General features: G+C 38.9%; 1 protein-coding gene across 10 annotated transcripts in view; it reads left to right on the top strand.

Moving 5' to 3' along the window:
* LMBR1 (limb development membrane protein 1) overlaps window positions 1-21,295 on the top strand; it is a 218,309-nt gene that overhangs the window by 76,219 nt on the left and 120,795 nt on the right. For all 10 annotated transcript variants that reach the window (XM_030931963.1, XM_030931972.1, XM_030931971.1 and 7 more), the window contains one exon: window positions 14,498-14,601. In XM_030931963.1, coding sequence (XP_030787823.1) covers window positions 14,498-14,601 — 104 coding nt within the window. The remainder of the gene's footprint in view (window positions 1-14,497; window positions 14,602-21,295) is intronic.

The following is a 21,295-nucleotide window of genomic DNA, read 5'->3' as shown; positions in this document are numbered from 1 at the left end:
GCTCTGTTACTCAGGCTGGAGTGCAATGGTGCGATCTTGGCTCACTGCAACCTCCACCTCCCGGGTTCAAGCGATTCTCCTGCCTCAGCCTCCCGAGTAGCTGGGACTTCGGGCACTTGCCACTGTGCCCAGCTAATTTTTGTATTTTTAGTAGAGACGGAGTTTCACCATGTTGGCCAGGATGGTTTCGATCTCTTTACCTTGTGATCCTCCCACCTCAGCCTCCCAAAGTGCTGGGATTACAGGTGTGAGCCACCGCACCTGGCCAGGAAAACAATTCTTATAACTATTCCATATGTTCCAGAAACTTAGAGGAAATGTCGAACATACTGAGATGTAAAAGATGTAAAAAAACAAACTTCTAGAGATGAAAACTATAGCATGTGATGTGAAAGTATATAAAACAGTAGATTAATAGCAGATTAGACATTGTAGAAGAGGTTCATGAATATGAGGACATAGCAATAGAAAACTATTCAAAAGTGGGGCTGGGCGCTGTGTCTCACGCCTGTAATCCTGGCACTTTGGGAGGCTGAGGTGGGTGGATCACCTGAGGTCAGGAGTTCAAGACCAGCCTGGCCAATATGGTGAAACCTCGTCTCTACTAAAAATACAAAAATTAGCCAGGCGTGGTGGTGCGTGCCTGTAATCCCAACTGCTTGGGAGCCTGAGGGAGGAGATTCGCTTGAACCCGGGAGAGGTGGAGGTTGTAGTGAGCCAAGATCGCGCCACTGTACTCCAGCCTGGGCAACAGAGCAACAATCCCTGTTAAAAAAAAAAAAAAAAAAGAAAAAGAAAAAAACAAAGCAACAATTAAACTATGTGAAAGTGAAACACAGAGAGAAAAATGTCTCAGAAGTGCCAATAGTGCTGTAGTTGGGATGTTTATTCCCCCATACCTTATGTTGGAATTTCACTCCCAGGGCCAGGCACACCCGTAATCCCAGCACTTTGGGAGGCCTAGGTGGCTGGATCACTTGAGGTCAGGAGTTCGAGACCAGCCTGGCCAACATGGTGAAACACTGTTTCTACTAAAAATACAAAAATTAGCCAAGCGTGGTGGTGTGTGCCTGTAATCCCAGCTACTTGGGAGGCTGAGGCAGGAGAATCACTTCAACCTGGGAGGTGGAGGTTGCAGTGAGCTGAGATTGTGCCACTTCACTCCAGCCTGGAGGACAGAGTGAGACACTATCTCAAAAAAAGAGAGAGAAATGTGATTTCCAGTGTTGGAGGTGGATCTAGTGGGAGGTGTTTGGGCCAGTGGGGCAGATCCCCCAAGCATAGTTGAATTCCTTCCTGGGAGGTGAGTGAATGAGTTCTTTATTCTCCTAAGAGCTCGTTGTTAAAGAGAGCCTGGCACCACCCCCTCTCCATTGCTTCCCCTCTTGTCCTGTAATCTCTGCGTATGCCAGCTCCCCTTCGCCTTTTGCCACGAATGGAAGCAGCTTGAGGCCCTCATCAGAGCAGCTGTTGGCACCGAGCTTCTTGTGCAGCCTGTAGAACTGTGAGCCAAATAAACTTTTTTTTTTAAAAATATGTAAATTACCCAGCGTGAGGTATTCCTTGATGGCAATGCAAAGTGGGCTAACACACAGGGTATCAGGGATGTAGTTAGTGTTTCTAAAGGGGGGGAGTTGAGAGAAAATATTTGAAAAGTTAATGGCAGAAAACTTCAAAAATTGATGAGAACTGTAAACCCACTGATTTTAGAAGCTTAACCAGTTCTTTGTACAGGAAACATGAAGAAAACTGTACCAACACACATAATCTGATTGCTCAAAATCAGTGATAAAGAGAAAATCTTAAATGCATCTACAAAAAGAGACACGTTAAGTACAGAGGAGCAATAATAAGAATCACAGCATGTTTCTGGTGGGAAGCAGTGCAAGCCAGATGACAGCGTGACTGTGTAGCAGCAGTGTAGTACTGTCAGCCCTCTGGATCCATGGGTTCTAGATCTGTTGATTCAACTAACCATGGATCACAAATATTGGAAAAAAAGATGGTTGTGTTTATAGTGAGCATGTACAAACTTTTTTCTTCTTATTCCCCAAACAATATAGTATAATTATTTACATAGAATTACACTGTATTAGGTATTATAAGGGATCTATGGATGATTTAAAGTATATAGAAGGATGTTCATAGGTTATATGCAAATACCACACCATTTTATATAAGGGACTTGAGCGTCTGTGGATTTTAGTATCTGTGGGAAGTCCTGGAACCAATCCCCCACAGACACTGAGGGAGGATTGTACTAAAAGAAAAATCCCAGCCAGTCTAGTTCTATACCCAGTTAAAATATTTTTCCAAACAAAGACAGAATAGTGACAGTGTCAGATACACAAAAGATAAAGATTTGTAATCAGCAGAGCTGTACATTAAAAAATGTTACAGGTTGTCCTTCATGCAGTAGGAAGTGGGTAGGAGATAGATATCTGGGAACTGTGAGCTAAACAAACCCGAGGGAATATGTCTGAACTCATTTCCTAACTCTACAAAATGAAATGCAGAACACTAGAAGCGGCAGTTTGTAGGTAGATAGAGAAGCTTTTTAAAAATCATGTGTTTAGAAAAGATAATTGGCTGTTTAAAGAATAGTAACAATGTATTATGAATTTTATTATATATGTACGAGTAAATTGTGTGACAAGAATGACACACAGGAGGAAAGCTGTGGAAGTGCACTGTTGTGAAGTTCTCAAGCTCTACATGAAGTGTTATCTTTTTTTTAAAATGACAGCAAGTTTATTAAGAAAGTAAAGGAATAAAAGAATGGCTACTGCATTGGCAGAGCAGCCTATAAAATCATCCGAAGGCAGACTGTGATGAGTTAAAGGCATATATGATAAACCTAAAGACAAACCAGAAATAGCCCAACAGAGATATGGTGAATAAGTAAACAAAGGAAATAAAATAGAATCATAAAAAAATGCTTCATCTATGGGAATGTAGAAGGGAAGACAACACATGGGGCGAATAGAAAACAAAAAGCAAGTTGATAGATTCAAACCTATCTGTGTCAATAATCACTTTAAACGTAATGTTCTAAACACTACAACTAAATGGCAGAGATTATCAAATTGAATATAAAAGAATGACTGAAGTATATCTGCTTGTAAGATACCCACTGTAAGGACAAAACTAGGTTAATGGCAATAGGAGAAAAAAGATACACCATGCTGATTCTAATCAGAGCAAAGTTGGAGTGGCTATATGATTATCAGACAAGGGCAAAGAATATTACCAGTCATAAAGAAGATCATTTCATAATGTTGAAGTGGTTTGTTCACCCAAAGAGCCAATGATACTCAGCATATATCTGCCTAATGACATAGCTATTAAGTACATGGAGCAAAAACGGATAGAAAGTATAGTCAGAATCAGAATTACATTCAGCTATTTCAACACCCCTCTTTCAATAATTGATAGAACATATAGAAGAAAAATCAGGATATAGAAGATTTGAATAATACTGTCAACTGACTTGACCTAATTAATGTTTATAGAACTCCCAAGAATAGAATACATATTCTTTTCCAGTACAATGGGAGCATTTACCAAGAGAGATCACATTCTTTGCCATAAAATAAGTCTCAATACATTTTAGGATTTTGAGTCGTACAAGATACGCTCCGTGAGGACAATGAAATTAAGTAAGTGGCAGAAAATTTACCTAGAAACAATCTAGAAAATCCCCGAGTATTTGGTAATTGATAACATACTTTACAATAACTCATTGGTCAAAGAATAATCAAAAGGGAAATTTGAAAGTGCTTTGAACTGAATGAAAATGAAAATAAAACATTTTAATATTTGTGGGATGTGTCTAAAAAGTTTTTAAAGGTCAATTTATCGCACGAAATACCTGTCTTACAATAGAAAAAAGGCCTCACGTCAGTTTCCACAGATTCAATGAATAGATCCCAAAGAAGAAGGGAAATCTTCCTTTAAAAATCATGAGAGAAGAAATCAATGAAAAAATCACTGAGAAGAACACTAAAATTGGTAAACAATAGCAGATTGATCAGCAAAAAGGAAGAGACCAATTGCCAGTATTAGGAATGAGAGAGGTGACATCACTACACATTGTAACAGTGATTAAAAGGATAATAATGGCATATTATGAACACCTTTATCCAACCAATTCAACAACTTAGAGAACTGGACAAATTTCCTTAACAGGCAAAAACTATTAAAGCTGTCTCAAATATTCTGGGAATGTTAGAAACATTCTCACAAATAAAGCTTTAGGCCCAGAGGATTTACTGTCAGTTCTGTCATATAGTTAAGGAAGAAATAATAGCACTTCTGCACAGATTCCTCTAGAAAATTGGAGATGTGGGAATATTTCCTAATTCATTGAGATCAATATTACCGTGATACCAAAACCAGGCAGATAATACATGAAAACTGAAAACCGCAGGCCAGTGTCATGAACATAGGTACTTAAGTTCTAAATAAAATTTTAGCAAATCAAATGTAACACTGTATAAAAATGATAATACATCATGACTTTTGCAAAGCCAATCCATGTGATTTTATTAACATGCTAGAAAAAAAGTCATATGGTCATAACAACACATGCAGAAAAAGCATATGACAAAATTCATTATCCATTTCTAGTAAAATCTCTCAGCAAAGTAGGCCTGAAAGGGGATGTTCTCATCCTAATAAAATGCATCAGGCTGGGCATGGTGGCTCATGCGTGTAATCCCAGCACTTTGGGAGGCTGAGGTGGGTGGATCACCTGAGGTCAGGAGTCTGAGAACAGTCTGCTAATATGGTGAAACCCTGTCCCTACTGAAAATATAAAACTTAGCTGGGTGTGGTGGTGTGTGCCTGTTGTCCCAGCTACTTGGGAGGCTGAGACAGGAGAATTGGTTGAACCTGGGAGGCGGAGGTTGCAGTAAGCCAAGAGATGGTGCCACCTGGGAGACAGAGTGAGACTCTGTCTCAAAAAAAAAAAAAAAGCATCTACAAAAAACCCACTGGTAACATCATACTTAATGGTGAAAGACTGAGTGCTTTCCCCCTGAGATCAGGAACAAGGCAAGGACATCTGTTCTTACCACTTCTATTTAACATCATTCTGGAGGGTTTTTTTTTTAAAAAACAAGTCACTGAAGTTGGAAAGGAAAAAGTAAAACTGTATGTCACAGTTGATATTTTCTATGCAGAAATTCTGATGGGATCTGTTATAAAAAAGCTATCAGAACCAGTAAGTACATTTTTCAAGGTTGCAGGATAGAAGATCAAGATACAACAATTGTATTTCTATGTACTGGCAATTAATAATTGGAAATTGAATTTACAACCCAATATCACTTATGCAATAGCATCAAAAATATGAAATACTTAGGGATGCGTGAGACCTAAGTACTGTAAACAATAAGACGTTGTTGAGAGACATTAAAGAGTACCACGGTAAGTGGAGACAGATACTGTGTTCATGGATTAGAAGACACTTGTCTTTATCAGTTTGGGCTGCTCTAACAATACCATAGACTGGGTGGCTTACAAAACAAATATTTTTTACAGTTCTGGAGGCTGAAAGTCGATATCAGGGTGCCACTGCCACCATGGTTAGGGTCTTGATGAGGACCCTATTCCTGGTTCATGGATGGTCATCTCCTCGCATCCTTCCGTGGCTGAGAGCAGAGAGAGAGAAAGCAAACTCTCTTCTGTCTCCTCCAGAGATGGGCACCATCCCATCATGAGAATTGCCCCCTTGTGACCTAACTGCCCCGCACAGGCTCCCATCTCTAACGACCATCACTGAGGATTAGGGTTTCCATTATGAATTTGGGGGTGGGGATAGAAGCATTCAGTCTGTAACAGCAATATTAGGAGGTCAGCTCTCCTCAAATTAATCTATAGATTCAACACCATGCCTGTCAAGATTCCAGCACGCTTTGTAGAAATTGACAAGCTGATGTAAAATTCAGATGCAAATTCTATGGATTTAGAATAGCCTAAACAACTTTGAAAGATAACAAAGTTAGAGGATTGACCATCTAACCTAAAGACTATTTTAAAGCTACAGTAATCAAGACTGTGTGGTGTGACTGGGCATGGAGGCTCATGCCTGTAATCCCAGTGCTTTGGGAGGCCGAGGCAGGCAGATCACTTGAGGTCAGGAATTCAAGACCAGCCTGTCCAACATGGTGAAGTCTCGTGTCTACTAAAAATACAAAAATTAGCTGGGTGTGGTGGCATGCATCTGTAATCCCAGCTACTCGCGAGACTGAGGCAGAGGATCGCTTGAACCTGGGAGTTGAGGTTGCAGTGAGCCGAGACGTGCCCCTGTCCTCCAACCTGGATGACGGAGCAAGACTGTCTCAAAAAAAAAAAGTGTTTGGTGCTAGCATAAAGATAAACAGATCAAATCAGCAGAATAGACTTGTCGAGGAACAGATACGTACATATAGTGTCAGTTGATTTTTGACAAAGGTGCCAAGAGAATTTCGAGGGAAGATGATTTTTTTTTAAACAAATGATGCTAGAACAATTGTTTAATTAGAGGCAAAAAATGAACTTCGGTCCATGCCTGGCACTGTTAGCAAATTGTAACTCAAGGGGTCATCGCTTTATGTAAATCCTAAAACTACAAAACTTGTAGAAGAAAACATAGGAGAAAGTCTTTGTGACATTGAACTCGGCCATAATTTCTTGGGTAGGATAGCAAAAGCACAATCCATAAAAGAAAAAAATTGATAAATTGGACTTCTAATAAATTTTGTTCTTTTATTTTATTTTATTTTATTTTATTTATTTTATTTTTTTTTTGAGGCGGAGTCTCGCTCTGTCGCCCAGGCTGGAGTACAGTGGCCGGATCTCAGCTCACTGCAAGCTCTGCCTCCCGGGTTTACGCCATTCTCCTGCCTCAGCCTCCCGAGTAGCTGGGACTACAGGCGCCTGCCACCTACGCCCGGCTAGTTTTTTGTATTTTTTTAGTAGAGACGGGGTTTCACCGTGTTAGCCAGGATGGTCTCGATCTCCTGACCTCGTGATCCGCCCGTCTCGGCCTCCCAAAGTGCTGGGATTACAGGCTTGAGCCACCGCGCCCGGCCAAATTTTGTTCTTTTAAAGATATTTTTAAGAGAATAAAGAGAGTCTACAGACTGGGAGAAAATATCGACAAATCACATACCTGATAAAGGAGTTGTATTCAGAGCATATAAAGAACTGGCCAAACTCAGTAATTAAAAAAAGAAAGAATGAAAAAATGGGCAACAGATTTGAAGAGACACTTAGCTAAAAAAGACATAAATGGATGGTAAATAAGCTCATGAACAGATGTCCACATCATTATTTGTTAGATAAATGCAAATTAACATAGCAATAAGATCTTACTGTGCACCTGCCAGAAGGGTTAAAATAGTATTTTTAGTGAAAATGTGGATGAACTTGATCTCTGCTGGTGAGAGACTGTAAAATACAATCACTTGGGAAAACATTTTGGCAGTTTCTTAAAATGTTAAACATGTATCTACCATATGACCTATGTATTTCCCAAAAGAAATGATCCCATAGATCCACACAGACTTGTACATGAGCATTTATGACTGTTTTATTTTTAATATCTACAAATTGGGAACAACATGGATTGTTTGCAGGTGAATGGATGCAATCCAATAGCGATTCAATCTAATCTCAAAATAGTTGTGCTAGATAACAGAAGCCAGACAAAAACAGGAGTATATATCACACAATCCATTTGTATAATGTTCTAGAAAATCCATCTTTAGATTCTAAAGTGCAGAGTCAGTGGTTGACTGGGAATCAGAGGGAGGTGGGGAGTGGCAGGAGGCAGGGATTATAAAAGGATATGAGAATTTGGGGGTGATGGATGTGTTTATGTTCATTAGCTTAATTGTGGTGATGGTGTCATTGGTGCATTCTCATGACAAAACTTATCAAATGGTATACTCCATGTGTAGTTTATTTTACGTAGCTCAGTAAAGCTGTTAAAAATTAATATTATTTTTGTATATGTTACAATTTTCATTTTGCGCTGACAATTGATAGTTAATCTGAGACTACTTCTTTAGTTCAGCCTGTGACCTTTTTCCTGAGGGGGTCTTTTCCTGTTAACATTTAGCTATATGGATTGTGATATTGTTTGTTTATGGAACTCATTTTTATTGATTACTCAGCACTGTAGCGGGCATTGGGAATAAAAAACGAGGAGGAGAAATATATTCTTGCCTCATGGACCTTTGATCTAGAGATTTGTAACGATACATTTGCAAGCATCTCTAAAGAATATAAGAAATTTAGGGGCCAGGCGTGGTGGCCCATGCCTATAATCCCAGCACTTTGGAAGGCCGAGGTGAGTGGATCACCTGAGGTCAGGGGTTCAAGACCAGCCTGGCCAACATGGTGAGACCCTATCTCCACTAAAAATACAAAAATTAGCCTGGCGCAGTGGCGCGTGCCTGTTATCCGAGCTACTCAGGAGGCTGAGGCAGGAGAATTGCTTGAACCCAGGAGGTGGAGGTTGCGGTGAGCCGAGATTGCACCATTGCACTCCAGCTTGGGCAACAGAGTGAGACTGTCTTAAAAAAAAAAGAAGTTTAGGAAATGGTGGAATTTATGTTGCCTAAAAATACAGCATATTAGAAGGAATAGCTGAGTTTTTTCTTGCTCTGGGACAAGGGCATGTTTCTGAGCCTGAAGTCCATCTGTAAAATGGAGGACCTTCCCTGTCATAAAATACTAAGGTGGCACCTGGCTGAGCAAGGTGGCTCACATCTGTAATCCCAGCACTTTGGGAGGCCAGGTGAGTGGATCGCTTGAGCCCAGGAATTTGAGACCAGACCGGATAACATGGCGAAACCTCATCTCTACAAAAAATACAAAAATCAGCCTGGCATGGTGGCATGCGTCTATAGTCTCAGCTACTTGGTGGGCTGAGGCGGGAGGATCACCTGAACCTGGGAAGTCAAGGCTACAGTGAGCTATGGTCACACCACTGCACTGCAGCCTGGGCGACACAGTGAGACCCTGTCTCAGAAAAAAAGATAGCACCTTAACGTATCTAGAGCAATGTCTGCTGTGTTACACACCTAACAATTACAAGCATACCTTGGAGATACTGCAAGTTTGGTTCCAGTGTACTGTAATGAAGCGAATGTGGCAATAAAGCGAGTCACACAATTTTTTTGGTTTCTCAGAGCATGTAAAAATTATACTTAAACTATAATGTCATTTATTAAGTGTGCAATAGCAATATGTGTACTTGCCTTTATTGCTAAAAAACGGTAACAATTATCTGAGCCGTCAGTGACTTGTAATCTTTTTGCTGGTGGAGGTCTTGCCTTGATTTTGCTAAAGGTTGCGTGACTATGGCAATTTCTTACAATAAGACAACAGTGTAGTTTGCCATATTGATTGACTCTTCCTTTCACAAAAGATTTCTCTGTAGCGTGTGATGCTGTTTGACAGCGTTTTACTCACAGTAGAAGTTCTCTCAAAATTGGAGTCGATCCTCTCAAACCCTGTCCCTGTTTTATCAACTAAGTTATGATATTCTAAGTCCTTTATTGTCATTTCCACAGTGTTTACAGCATCTTCATCAGGGTAGATTCCATCTCAAGAAACCGCTTTCTTTGCTCATCCCTAAGAAGCAGCTCCGCATTCATTAACGTTTTATCATGAGATTGCAGCAATTCGGTCACATCTTCAGGATCCGCCTCTAATTCCAGTCCTCTTGCCATTTTTACCACATCTGCAGAGACTTTCTCCACTGACATCTCAAACCCATCAGTTCTTCCAAACTCCAGGTGAGGTTGATATTTTCACCTCCCATGAATCACAAATGTTCTTTTTTTTTTTTTTTTTTTTTTGAGATGGAGTCTCGTTTTGTCGCCCAGGCTGGAGTGCAGTGGCGCGATCTCGGCTCACTGCAAGCTCCGCCTCCCTGGGCTCATGCCATTCTCGTGCCTCAGCCTCCCGAGCAGCTGGGACTACAGGCGCACGCCACCATGCCTGGCTAATTTTTTTGTATTTTTAGTAGAGACGGGGTTTCACCGTGTTCGCCAGGATGGTCTCGATCTCTTGACCTCGTGATCCACCCGGCTCAGCCTCCCGAAGTGCTGGGATTACAGGCATGAGCCACCGCGCCCGGCCCACAAATATTCTTAATGGCATCTAGAATAGTGCATCCTTTCCAGAAGGTTTTCCGTTTACTTTGCACGGTCCATCAGAGGAGTCTGTAGCAGGTATAGCCTTACAGACTGTATCTGAAATAATATGACTTGAAAGTCAGAATTACTCCTTGATCCGTGGGCTGCAGAATGGATGTTGTGTTAAGGCATGAAAATACTAATCTTAAACATCTCCACCAGGGCTCTTGCGCCCTTCCCTCCCTCCCTCCCTCCCTTCCCTTCCTTCCTTCTTTCTCTCTCGCTCTCTCTTTCTCGCTCTCTCTCTTTCTTTCTTTCCTTTTTTGAGTAGCAAGTCTTAACAGTAGGCTTAAACTATTTAGTAAACTATGCTGTAAACAAATGTGCTGCCATCTGGGCAGGTTTGTTATTCTTGTTTATAGAGCACAGGCAGAGTGGGCTTAGGGTAATTCTTAGGGTTTTAGGATTTTTGGAATGGTGACTGAGCACCAGCTTCAACTTCAGGTCACCTTCTGTATTTGCCCCTAACAAGTGAGTCAGCCTGTTGATTGAAGCTTTGAAGCCAGACATTGAACTTCTTTCTGGCTATGTAAGTCCTAGATGGCATCTTCTTCTGGTGTAAGACTGTTTTTGTCTACCTTGAAAATCTGTTGTTTCATGCAGCCACTTTCATTGATGGTCTTAGCCAGATCTTCTGGAGAACTTGCTGCAGCTTCTCCATTAGCACTTGCTACTTCACCTAGCACTTTTCTGTTATGGAGATGGCTTCTTTCCTTAAACCTCATGACCCAACCTCCGGTAGCTTCAAACTTTTCTTTTGGAGCTTTCTCACCTCCCTCGGCCTTCATAGGTGTGAAGAGTTACAGCCTTGCTCAGCTATGGCTTTAGGGAATGTTGTGGCTGGTGTGATCTATCCAGAGCACAAAACCTTTCTCCATATCCGCAGTAAGGCTGTTTTGCTTTCTTATCATTTGTGTATTCACTGGAGTAGCACTTTAATTTCCTTTAAGAACTTTTCCTTTGCATTCACAACTTGGCTAACTGGGACAAGAGGGCTAGCTTTCAGCCTGTCTTGTTTTTTGACATGCCTTCCTCACTAAGCTTCTAGCTTTTGATTGAAAGTGAGAGATGTGTGACTCTTCCTTTCATTTGAACACTTAGGGGACATTGTAGGGTAATTACATGGACTAGTTTCAATATCGTTGTGTCTCAGGGAATGGGGAGGCCCTAGGAGAAGTAGAGAGATGAGGGAACAGCCAATCGGGGGAGCAGTCAACACACACAGCATTTATTGATTAAGTTTGGCATCTTATATGGGCACAGTTTGCAGTGGCCCCAAACAATTAACATAGTAACATCAAAGATCACTGATCACAGATCATAACAAATGTAATAATAATGAAAAAGTTTGAAATATTGCAAAAATTACCAAAATATGACACGGAGAAATGAAGTGAGCATCTGGTATTGGGAAAATGGCACTGATAGACTTGTTCACCACAGGATTGCCACAAGCCTTCACGCAGTATCTGCAAAGCACAGTAAAGCAACATGCAATCGGCTTTAACTAGATGTACCTGTAGTAGATAACTTTTTTTTTTTTGAGACAGTCTCGCTCTGTTGCCCAGGCTGGAGTGCAGGGGCGCAATCTCGGCTCACTGCAACCTCTGCCTGCTGGGTTCAAGCAGTTCTCCTGCCTCAGCCTCCTGAGTAGCTGGGACTACAGGCGCGTGCCACTATGCCCAGCTAATTTTTTTAAAATTTTATTTTTATTTTTGGTAGAGACGGGGTTTCACCATGCTGGCCAGGCTGGTCTCAAACTCCTGACCTCATAATCTTCCCGCCTTGGCCCCCCAAAGTGCTGGGATTGCAGGTGTGAGCCACCATATCTGGCCAGTAGATAACTTTTTAAAATGTGTGTTTTTTTTTAAAAGACTGTGAGATATTTAATTGGAATAAAACTGTGTTGTGTCAAATGAGTATGATTCTTGACACACTGACCTTTATCTTTTATAACACAAATGATTTGAAATGGTCATGTCTTTCTTTCACCATGCCTAAATCAATAGATTAACAACCATGGTTCTCTTGCCTACTAAAGAATAATAATTATGTAATTTACATAATACTAATTATTGTTATATCTCACATGTCTGAAAGTAACTTACTTGGAAACCGTAAAGAAGAGAAAATGCTGTGAGCAGGCAAAGAGAGGCCAAAGACCATGCACTTTAGGTTATGAATTGGACCTGGAAGTTACAGCTTTGATCCAGGTCTGTTTATTTAGATACAATTTTTAAAAGTTGCGTATACCTTTACCTATAAGCTATTGGGGGCGGGAGAGATTGTTGCTGGACACATGCTCATTTCCCAAAAACCAGGAGCCAATACACCTGGTAGAAAGAAGATGAAAGGGAAAACTAGCAAGCGAGCCTAGAGTCTCAGGAAGGATGGTAGTTTGGTGTGGGAGCTGATAGCGCTGTAACTAGTAGCCTCTGGTGCTGTAACTTAATAAAAGCAAAAATTCATTAAATGCTTATTTTATGGCAGGCATTGTGCCAGTTGTTGTACGTGCATCATTTAATACTTACCAATGTCTATAGACCCGTCATTAGCCGTATTTTATAGATGAAGAACCTGTGATTTAGCAAAGTTGTCACATAGACGTGCAGCAGGATGTGAACCCAGGTCTGCCTGGAACTCAATTGTATGTCTGCAGCCATCATTCTATATGCTCTTCCAGTAATTAGCACAATAAAACAATTGACTCTAAGTATACTCTTTTTGAATAAAGAAAACAGAATGTTTGGCTTTTTTTTAAAGACTGGAAAGTTTAAAATTATTTAAATTTTTAAAAATTTTAAATAGTTCAAATTGCAGTTTTTCCACTAAAAGATGTTAAGATATTGTTTAGAAAACATTTTACTTTCTACAAAGATAAATGTACATTGTAAATTTGTTAAATCAATGTAGATTTTTGAATAAGAAACTTTGTGAGTTGATTTTATTATATTACCTTGTCTACTGAAGGAAATGATGTTAAATTTATGTAGATTTTTGAATAAGAAACTGTGAGTTGATTTTATTATATACCTTGTCTACTAAAGGAAGTGAATCTCCCCAGCTGACCCATATTAAGTGCTAAATTAATGTGTTTGTTTATACTCCATGCTGTTCCAAAGGGCATTAGGACAGTTACAAACCTTTATGTTTATTCATAACTGCAGTAGTTAGGGACAGCTCTGTTCCCTGTGCTCACTGCCAGCTCAGAGGTCGTCTCTGCATGCGAATCTGCAGATGAGCAGCTCTGAGAGCAGAGGTGTTGTTTTGTTCGTCACCGGATCTCTAGTGCTTTTAGCACTGCTTGGAAATAAAGGTGTTGAAAAAGCATTAGTTGGCTACTTTCAAAAACATTGAATTATAATTGCAAACAGGCCATTGAATTTATCCTTGACATAAATTTTATCTTTGACTCTTGATTTTATAAACTTTTGTAATGATTATCACCATCATTTTGAAACTCAGTTTTAAATTTTATTTTTTTACGATCTGACATGTTGGGCAAATACCCTCCCAATGACATACCTAACAGGGCTCTGTCTTTTACTAAATCTGTTCTTATTATTTTACTTGCCATTTTGTGCCAGCGAGGAAAAGGTCACTTGAGATTGCCAGTCTCTGACTTTTTCTTTCCCACTTGGAATTGTTTACCAAAATTTCTGTGATATAGTGATTTTTTAAAATCCCAGGAATTAAGAGTCAGCTTTGCCACTTGCAGGCTCTGCAGCTGTGGCAAGTTGCGCAGCCTGCTCCTCTTCTGTCATATTGGGGCAGTAATGCTACCTGCCTCGTGGGATTGCTGTGGCGAGTAAATGAGTTTGGATAATATCTGTAAATCACTTAGAATAGTGCTTGGCACATAAGGGCTCAATAAATGCTAATTATTATTTTTAGGGTTTTTATGAGGCTTAAATTAAATGGGATTATGCATGTAAAATGTTCTGTAGAGTATCTGGCATTTATTAAGGGCTCAATAAATGCTAGTGGCTCTAATTTAAATATTCCGGTGCCTATATGTCTAAAGAGGCTGTGCCTTTGGATCTCTGCACACATCATATTTTTAGTGAATTTATTTTACGGCATGGAATAAAACATTAGTTTCTATACTGACTTTTCCCAATAGGTACAAATTACAATGTTAAAAAAATTTAAATAAATACATACTATAATTATTTTACGATTTTTAAGTTTAGATCATTTGTTACTTTTTGTTTATTTTTACTATTTAAAAGTATAGATCTTGATTAATGTCACAATTTCAGTATATAACCTGTTTTCTTCTTTTCTTGTTACTCTTTTTATAGGTTTGTGGAATCTTGCTTCCCTTTTTTCCAATCTTTGTTTATTTGTATTGATGCCCTTTGCCTTTTTCTTTCTGGAATCAGAAGGCTTTGCTGGCCTGAAAAAGGTAAGTGAATCTAGTATTGGAATTAAATTGGTTAAGTGAGGAATTAAATATCATTCACGTTGAACTAGAAAAAACAGACTTAAATTACTTAAATGGACTATAGAAAATTAAATGAATAATAATATTAACAACACGTTGTTAACAGTAACAGTGATTCTACATAATGAATTATTGTGCATGTCCATGAGAGAGAGACATCTTTTAGACCTGGGAGTACTTTTACAGTATGCATACATTTAGTGTAATGGATAAACCTGACATAAGAGCTTTTATTCTTTCCTTAGGGTATCTTATTTAGGTGACAGTAAAGTGTTATTTCCATGGGCTCCCCTTTCTGTTGTCTAGCTGTTATTCCATACGTTAACAGTCTGCAGCTGAAAACTGACAGCTGATTTCATGTTTAGTAAATGTACAAGGATCAGAGGGAACGACTCTGGCAGTCAAACCTGACATTAAGAAAACTGGCTTTTATATACTGGAATTTAAAAAATCGTGATGTATTCTTAAGACTGGCAATTAAAATTTAGTCAAGGTCTGGGTGCAGTGGCTCACACCTATAATCCCAGCACTTTGGGAGGCTGAGGCAGGAGGGTCGCTTGAGGCCAGTACTTCGAGACCAGTTTGGGCAACATAGTGCGACCCTGTCTGTACTAAAAATAAGAAAATTAACTGGGTGTGGTGATGGGTACCTGTGGTCCCAGCTCCTCGGGAGGCTAAGGTGGGAGGATTGCTTGAGCCTGTAGGTTGAAGCTGCGGTGTGAGCTGTGATCATGTCACTGCACTCCAGCCTGTCTCAGAAACAAACAGAAACCAAGAATGAACAAGAAGAAAGGAGGCCATTGTAGACTCTTGAGAAGGCAATTTCTGTAGAATTCTGGAACCATAACTTTTGATGCTTTGATGGATATTCATTCATTCAACAGAGAATGAATTTTATCGAGAATTCAGAGTTTTATTAACCAGTTCCTTAAGTAGCAGTTATTATGCTATTTATAGGAGCTTGCTGGGGACACAGATGAAAAGATGGGGCTCCTGCCTTCAAGGGTGGGACAGTGGGGGAAATGACAGATGCAAACAAATAAGATGCAGTTTGAAGCCCTTTTGTATAATGAAGTCCTATGGGAAACCCTGAAAGGAACGGATATCTTGATTTTCCTGGGGAATTGAGCAGGCTTCACAGGGGAAGTCAACCTGGACTTGGGCTGGTACTTGAAGGATGAGCAGGGGTTTGCTAGAGTGTGGCATTCTAGGCTTGGGCAAAGGCCCAGAGCTCTGACAGAATGGAGGGAATGACCGGTACTTAGATACTGGAGAATGGTGAGAGATGAGGGTGCACAAGACGCTTGCCAGGGTTGAATTCTGGAGGCCTGGAGTCCTCTGTCTGGTCATTTGAGTTTTATGTTGTAGGCAACAGAGAAGCCAGAATAGGATTTTTGAAAATAATTTTTTTCACCTACCATTTGAGTATATTTAGAGATAAATATGCATTTTAGACTTTGTGCAAGTCACAAAGGAAAGGAGTACAAAGGAGTACATGCCCCACACAGTGCAGAGCACTGTTGTGTAGATCACGGCGCCGAATCAGTCCTGCACCTGACTGTGACGTTGCCTGCCGACGTTTGCTTTCAATAAGCGAAGTTCTTCCCTCTTCCGGACACCACCTCTTGTGTAATAGTACCACATACAAAAAGCAAATGATAAAGCTCGGTGTGAACTATGTTTTCGTATTTGACATTACAAGCAGTATCTATCTACCTAATTTATACTTTTATAAAAATCTAGTTGAATAGATTGTTATTTACGATAACAGGGCATAATATGGACAAACTCTGCCTCCAAGTTATTTTCTTCCCTTCTTGTGAATTAACCAACTAGGAAAGGGACTTGGCTAAATCTGTTTGAAGAATTAGCAACGATCTCCAGAATTAAAAAAGAAAAAATGACAAAAAATCCTAGTGACATGTCACTTTTCTCCTGTTCCCCCTTATAGACTTAAGGTTAAAGGGAGAGTCAGTGAGGAGGGATCCTAGAAGGTAATTAGAGATATTTCACACCTACGATTGTACAGCACTTATTTCCTCTATTTAAAAAAAAAATTAGTCTTTTTATACATGATTAATACTCTTTTCTTAGCACATCCTTGACCATGTTAGTTGCCTAAAAATCACCTTGAGGGTCACCAGCTGTGTTTCATGACCTCAAATGGGACTGAAATATTGAATGACTGTAGGATACAGGCAACTACGAATCCAATTAATTCCCAAACACAGCAGAAGACTTAAAAAGAGAGCAGCGAGGTGGAGCACTGGATGACTGCCATTTGTCTGACTTGGGAAGTTGTAATAGGTGCTGCAGAAAACCAAATTAAAGAATTTGGTGGTTAATGCCATTAAAGGAAGGAGGGAGATGGGATTGTCGCTTGAAGGTAGGGGAGGAAGAATAATTTTAAAGTTGGAGAGTCTGACTGTATTGAGGAAGAGAGACCAGTGGAAGATGGTGAAGCTACAACCCTGAGAAAATTTGGCATCAGTCAGACTGCCTGGGCAGGTGACTTCATCTAAACCTCAGGGTTGCTTTCTGTAAAAACAGGTGTAATAATTATATTTACTTTATTGTATTATTTTGGTGATTAAATGAGATGTGATTATTTATGTAATGCACATAGCCCAGGACTTCACTTAGTATTCTAGAATAATAAGTATTCTAGAATACTTATTATCACTAAGTATTCTGTAAAATATGGGCCTCAGAAAGCAAGCAACTGAATATAGTACAGTCATCTTTTATTACTCACAGATTATTATCTCAGGTAGTTTTAAAATATGTTTCCCATTTTGAAATGGCATGTACTGAAGTAGAATAACAGCTTGAGCATTACGGGTAGCATACTTTGAAACAAAGTTGTTTGAAGATAAGATGTGTTCTAGATCCTAGTAGAAACGTTTAGAAAGTTTTAAAATTAAGGTAATCAAGGCCTGTCATTTTAAAATACTCATATTTCTCAGTTTTAAAATCAGTCACATGAAAGTTGGAAAGGTTATTAATATTGTGTCAAGTCTAAATGTGTTAAGTATACATTTGAGCCCGTTCATGTTGTTTATTTCTGTAGTCTAGAATCATTTGTTAATTACCTGTGTAAGTTCTAAATAACATTTTTTAAGATACATGGTTCTTTACACAGTACTTACTAGAATTAATTTTGCTGCTTTATTGAAATTAATATGATTGATCACAGTCATTCAAATGTTTAACATATTTGGCTAATAAGTATGTATATTTATGTATATTCCTTTAAAACCGCTTGCTCATTGATTACATTTGACGCATGTAGTTTCTGAAGTGATCCTGAAGAGAGGCTAGAAACCTTTGTAATTGGTAGATTCAGCACACTAATTTGAGCAATGACAAACTTGTAATATGGTTAAGTAAAATTTCCTCTTTTTTTTTTTCTTTTCCCTGTGGCCACCCTCCTGGTGCTGTTTTACTGTGTCTAAGTCTGGTGTATCCCTAAATGGCATATGGCCCCACTCTACTCCCATGGATTCCCCTGGGCAATCGATGTTCAAACAGCTTCTTGCATATTGTGCCGAGATGCGGAAATTGGCCACTGGCCATGGGCGGATGCAGAGCTTGAATTGAAAATCAAATTAAGCAGAATTCTCTGCTTAGTTTTTAATTAAACCACTATGTTAATTCAAACAGGACATATTAGGCCTGGGGGGTTGACTATGTCCTTTTAAGGGCCTTAAATAGCTTTGCTTCTCTCTTCTTACGGTGGCGGCGGTGTGTGTTTCTATTTTATTAGGACCATCTCCTTGCTATTCCCTTACTTTATAATTCTCAAGTGTAAACGGGTAGAAATGGTTTTGATAAAGTAAAACTTTTTTTAATAAGCAGCTAACTTTTATCTTGGAATTGAGACTTATTGTTAGCAGTTAAATGTTCACCAAATGTAGATTGTTTTGCTGTCACGTATGTGTATTGTATTGAGCTTTAGGTATGTTCATAGGTATTTGAAAGTGACTCTGTTTACATCTTAATTTTTCAACTCTGATAAAAAGGTTCCGTTTGGTGATTTTTGTTTTGTTTTGTAGTAAACCTACTTTTTCTGCAGTACGTGGATCTTAGGGCTCAGGGAACATCTTAGGGCAGACATTACTGCTGTACTTATCATACCTCAGATTGACTGTATGATTTGTCTCCCTCCTCCACTCCAGGAAAGACCTCCAGGTTGTCTGGATTAATATCAGAGATATTTTCTGATTTTGTGATGAACTCTTGGAGGTATAACCTCTGGCCAGTGTTTATATGGTAGTTAGGAATATATTTGTTTCACGTTATATCTTAGCATCTTATTTTGAATTAACATGCTAGGAGGAAAAAAATTCAATGACTTAATGAAAGTGGGAGAAAATATCTCTATATGATTGTTATGTAAATTTTAGGACAGATTAATTCATAAACCCAAGATTTTTCTGGGAGTAAATTTCTATCGTACTTCACTTTAATGCCTATCTTTGATTTGAAGTCATAGCATAAAATGTAACATAAGCAACATCCTGACCAATTATCCAAACCATCCAGACATCCCCGAATGGCCAGAGCATAGCACACGGTCTGTAGGATTAAGAGGTTAACTCCTGTAACTTCAAACAAAGTGCTTGATAATAAAAGCAAAAAGTACAAAATTTTAGGTAACTTCCTTTCTTAATTAATTGGACTGACCAGGTGGAAGCGAAGAGTTCTGTGCTGGTGCTTGGAATGTCTATAAAGCTGAGCAACATGACAGCACAATAGAGGAGGAACAAAGATTTTTTTAATATGTTTCTATCCTGTGTCACAGTTTGAAATTGTCCTGGTTTATGTCCCTTTTGGCAAACTTACATAAAAGTGACCTTGTACTGTATTTTATGACCAGATGACTTTTTCCCCCCAGTGGCTAATTTGTATCAGGCCTCCATCCTAAAGAGACACAGAGTGAGTAGGAAGTCCAGCCTCTGTCTCCACGAGCTTTCATTGCATTCTTTCATTATTTTTGCTCGTTTTTTGCCACTGATGATCCATAAATTGTTGGAAATGAGTGATTAAGGAAGTGCTGCTTAGTGTTAGTGGCACATGCGCATATTTGGCCTGGTTCTGGTGGGTGAGAGGAAATCACAGACAAAAGGGAAGCCCCTGCTGGGAACCCTGCAAGGAAATTTAACTTGGGTCATGTTTTGATCTTAGTGTTTATTACAGAAAATGAAGCCATATCTCACTAACCATTGTTATGTGTTAATTTGATTTTCCCAACACCTTCAAGAAAAGAAATCATAGAGCATTGTATTGATAGAAATCCTCTACCGTCCCCCAATTGAGAGCACTAGATCTTACCTTAGAAATGGTTATGGATCAGAATGATTACTTGGAAAATACTCTCTTCTGATAATGCTGTGATACTTAAGCTTCCTGTTGGAATTGTTCTACTGTAAAGGTGTGGTCACAACCATGTAAAGTGAGCATTTGAAACATCACCTCTGGGCATGTGGGAACTCAGAAAGAAATAGGAAAGTGTTATTTTGAGGAAAGGAGTAAATACATTGATTTCATTTAAAAATCGTTTGCGTTTATAAAAATTTTGAATTGAAAATCATTTAGTTCAGGAAATGACATTAATTTTGTCACTGTTCTTAATACAGTTGGATCTAGCAGGGCACTAAGTTACGGCTTTAATCATAGTATCTGTGATTGTTAAGTAACAGGTTTTTTAAAGATATCACTCAGTTTCCATATACATTGTGATGGTACACTTTGAATTGAACCCTTACATTGTACGTTCATCTTTGCCTTTCATTATCACAAAAATGATAAATTTCTGTATTTAAAGGCTAGATTATCTCTTTATTTGCATAACAGTGGCAAAAAATATGAACTTTGGAATTCAGAATACCTGGACTTCAATCTTCACTCTTCTTACTGACTGTAACTTAGGGCATATTTCATTGTGTCCACATTTATAAAATGAGTCTAACAGTGTCTGTCTACCGGGGTTGCTGAGGGATTTAGTAGCCTCACCTAAAAGGTTGGTAAAGTACCCAAGACACATTTTAAGTAGCAGTTATTATTAGGTGCTTAAATGTACCAACTAGGTTGAAGCTGATGATGAAACATCAGGAAAACTTGTGTAGGATTACTTTTTATATCTAACAGCAAAGTGACATGAGAAATTACATTGGTATTGACATATTCAACTTTTATTTTTTTTGAAATAGGATCTGTTTTAGAACTGTATAGCTTGTAAAAAATAGGTATTATGTTTAATAGATAACTAAACTTCAAACCCTTTTATATGATGATTAAATTACTAACTAATGTCCCATAATGTTTGATAGTTTAGGTCTCTGTTAAATGAAGAAAAGCTTTGGCAGAGAGGATATAGAAAGTCACCAAGTACAGATTTTAAAGTAATTATACTTGAAATTAAACTGGTCGTAATACTTCCAATACTCATGAAACAATTTTATAGAAATCGTCATTGTTATTTAGGGTATCTTTTCTAAAAGTTTTTGCGGGGAATAGAAAACTACCCACCTTTGGTTGGAATAAACTGTATTTGAAAGTAAAATTAGATGTCAGGTTTAGTGCTACTAGAGAGCTTCTTAAGTCATTAGGTTACCACAGACCTGCAGGACAACAGCTCACCAGAGAGACTAGA

Source organism: Rhinopithecus roxellana, chromosome 6 (genome assembly GCF_007565055.1).
Source record: "Rhinopithecus roxellana isolate Shanxi Qingling chromosome 6, ASM756505v1, whole genome shotgun sequence".
Classification (NCBI taxonomy): domain Eukaryota; kingdom Metazoa; phylum Chordata; class Mammalia; order Primates; family Cercopithecidae; genus Rhinopithecus; species Rhinopithecus roxellana.
This window is presented reverse-complemented; position numbering and strand designations above follow the sequence as displayed.